This window comes from Lucilia cuprina, chromosome 2 (genome assembly GCF_022045245.1).
Source record: "Lucilia cuprina isolate Lc7/37 chromosome 2, ASM2204524v1, whole genome shotgun sequence".
In the NCBI taxonomy this organism is placed as follows: Eukaryota; Metazoa; Arthropoda; class Insecta; order Diptera; family Calliphoridae; genus Lucilia; species Lucilia cuprina.
In genome coordinates, this window is record NC_060950.1 from 45,411,187 (window position 1) to 45,413,982 (window position 2,796).

The 2,796-nt window shown below is 37.8% G+C and overlaps 1 protein-coding gene across 1 annotated transcript in view; it reads left to right on the top strand.

Annotated features, from left to right (window-relative positions):
- Positions 1 to 506: 506 nt before the first annotated feature.
- Positions 507 to 2,796, top strand: part of LOC111689777 — an 89,198-nt gene continuing 86,908 nt past the window's right edge. The window contains exon 1 of the mRNA XM_046955194.1: positions 507 to 2,775. Coding sequence (XP_046811150.1) covers positions 507 to 2,775 — 2,269 coding nt within the window. The remainder of the gene's footprint in view (positions 2,776 to 2,796) is intronic.

Below are 2,796 nucleotides of genomic sequence, written 5' to 3' on the forward strand. Positions count from 1 at the left end.
ACCTTCATAAATGAACGTTGTGACGCACTGGAAAGACTACCAACAACATCTGAGAAATCAAATAAAATGAATTCAAAAGCGGTGCGCCATGCTCGTGCTTACACTAGTACTATGAAAAAAGCCTGTGCTGCTTGCGGACAAATCCATCACCTATCGTATTGTCCCAAATTCAACAAACTAGACGTTAATAAACGTATAGAATTTTTAAAGGAAAAGTCTTACTGCTTCAATTGTATGAAACCAAATCATAATATATACAATTGCACTTCTAGACATGTTTGCGAGACATGCAAAGGTAAACATCACTCTCTAATCCACATTGACCGAAAGCCGTCAACAGCTGTAAGTAAGTTGCCTGTTTCAATTAAGCCAGAACCAGAACAACCGGATGCTCGCTCAACAAGTTCATCAGACCTTAATACAACATTTACGATTGCTGCTGATACAAAGGTGAATTTGGCTGAGTCTTCAGAGAAAGATGTGCACAAAGGCTAAGGCTGCCCCGAATGCCGAATAAAATCTTTGTAAGTGGACTGGGCAATAATAAAGCTGGAGCTACCCGAGGAGCTGTCAAATTAGAAGTAAAATCTGTTTACGAAGACGAAACTATTCATATGCTTGCTCATATATTTACAAAATTAACCTCTAAACTACCATGTGTAAATTTGAAAATTAATTGCTGGGATGAGATCAAAGACCTCCCCCTGGCTGATAATAAATTTTATATTCCTAAAGAAATTGATATTTTAATTGGATTTGACTATTTCTTTTCCCTAATTAGAGAGGGTAGGATTTTAAAGGACGGCAATCTATTGGCTCAAAATACTTCATTTGGTTGGGTAATTTGCAGCGGATGTACAATGGAAGAATCAGTCACTGTATGTAATGCCACTAGTCAAATTAGTGCATATGAAGATCTTAACAAAGCCTTAAGATTATTTTGGGAAGTCGAGAGCCTTAACAATATTAAAAAGCCGTCCTTAGCTGCGGAAGATCAAAGGGCAGAAGATTTATATTGCACTACAACAACCCGAGGTGAAAGATATGCGGTTAGATTGCCTTTTAAGCAAAACCCTGAGCTGGGCAACTCCTTTACTGGAGCCTTAAGAAGACTAAATTCTATGGAACGTAAGTTTAAAGCTAATATTAATCTAAAAAATGCGTACTCTGAATTTATGAATGAATATATTTCATTGGGCCATATGGCACTTATTCCTAAAAATGAAATTAATCGCCCCGCAGCAAAGGTGTACTATTTACCACACCATGCTGTGGTAAAAGATTCAAGTCTTACCACAAAACTTCGTGTGGTTTTTGATGGTTCTAGCCAATCATCAAACGGACAATCTCTAAATGATAATTTACTGAGAGGTCCCGTATTACAACAAGACCTAATGGCAGTCCTACTACGCTATAGGTGTAATAAATTTGTTTTTGCGGCTGATATTAAACAAATGTTTCGCATGATTGATATCCAAGAGTGCGACCGTGATTATCAGAGAATTTTGTGGAGAGATGACCCTACTGAAGAAATAAGGCACTATAGGCTTACTACAGTGACCTACGGTACTACCTCTGCACCCTATCTGGCAATACGTACCCTTTTACAATTGAGTGAAGACGAGAGTGAGCGTTTCCCACTAGCTTGTGAAGCATTAAAAACCTGTTTTTATGTTGACGATTGTATGGCTGGCTCCAACACTATAAATGATGCCCAAAAATTAGCGGGAGAATTAAACCAGTTGCTTGCGGCTGGCGGCTTTCGGTTAAGAAAATGGGCAACTAATGAGAGTAAAGTTTTAACTAACATTCCTGAGGAAGATAAAATTGAGAGTATTGTAAACATACCTACAGATATTACTGTATGCCTTCTCGGTGTTATATGGAATCCGGCTATTGATTGCTTTTCTTATAAAGTAAAAACTGCTGACTACTACATTGATACTAAAAGAAAGCTTCTATCTGAAATATCGAAAATCTTCGATCCCCTTGGCTGGATCTCACCTGTCATAATAGCCGTTAAAATAATTATGCAAAAACTATGGCTAATTAGTGTTGGCTGGGACGATCAGCTTCCCATTGAAATTAAAACTATGGCTGAACAGCTGTTTTCTGAATTTCACTTATTGAATAATATTAATATTCCCAGAATTATTTTCTCTTCAGAAACTAACGTTACTTATCATGGATTTTGTGATGCGTCTAGCGCAGCCTATGCAGCAGTTGTCTATTGTTGTAAAACATCAGCAGATGGTGAGATCTCTTCTAACATAGTTATGGCTAAAACAAAGGTGGCTCCAATAACAATGGTGTCAATTCCCCGGCTAGAATTGTGTGCCGCATATCTACTGGCTCAAATTTTTGAATATTTAATGCCCGTGCTGCATATAAGCAAAAATAATATTGTATGCTGGTCCGACAGTAAAACTGTGTTGGCCTGGCTATCATCACATCCCACCAAATGGAAAACTTTCGTTGGTCATCGAACTGGGTATATTCTTGACACACTTCCTGATGTTAAGTGGCGATATGTTCCAACTAAATTAAATCCAGCTGATTGTGCTAGTAGAGGAGTTAGATCTAGCTATCTAGTTGATAATCTAATGTGGTTTCAAGGGCCATCTTTTCTACTGAAGGACTCAACTGAGTGGCCAAGTCCTGTAAAAGATTTAAAAACTAATGAAGAATTACGTTTAGAAGAGCAGGTTGTTTTGACTACAACACTATCTTTGAATGTGATTGAAATATTAAATGAAAGAATGTCACGTTTCACTCGTATGGTCCGTGCACTTGCTT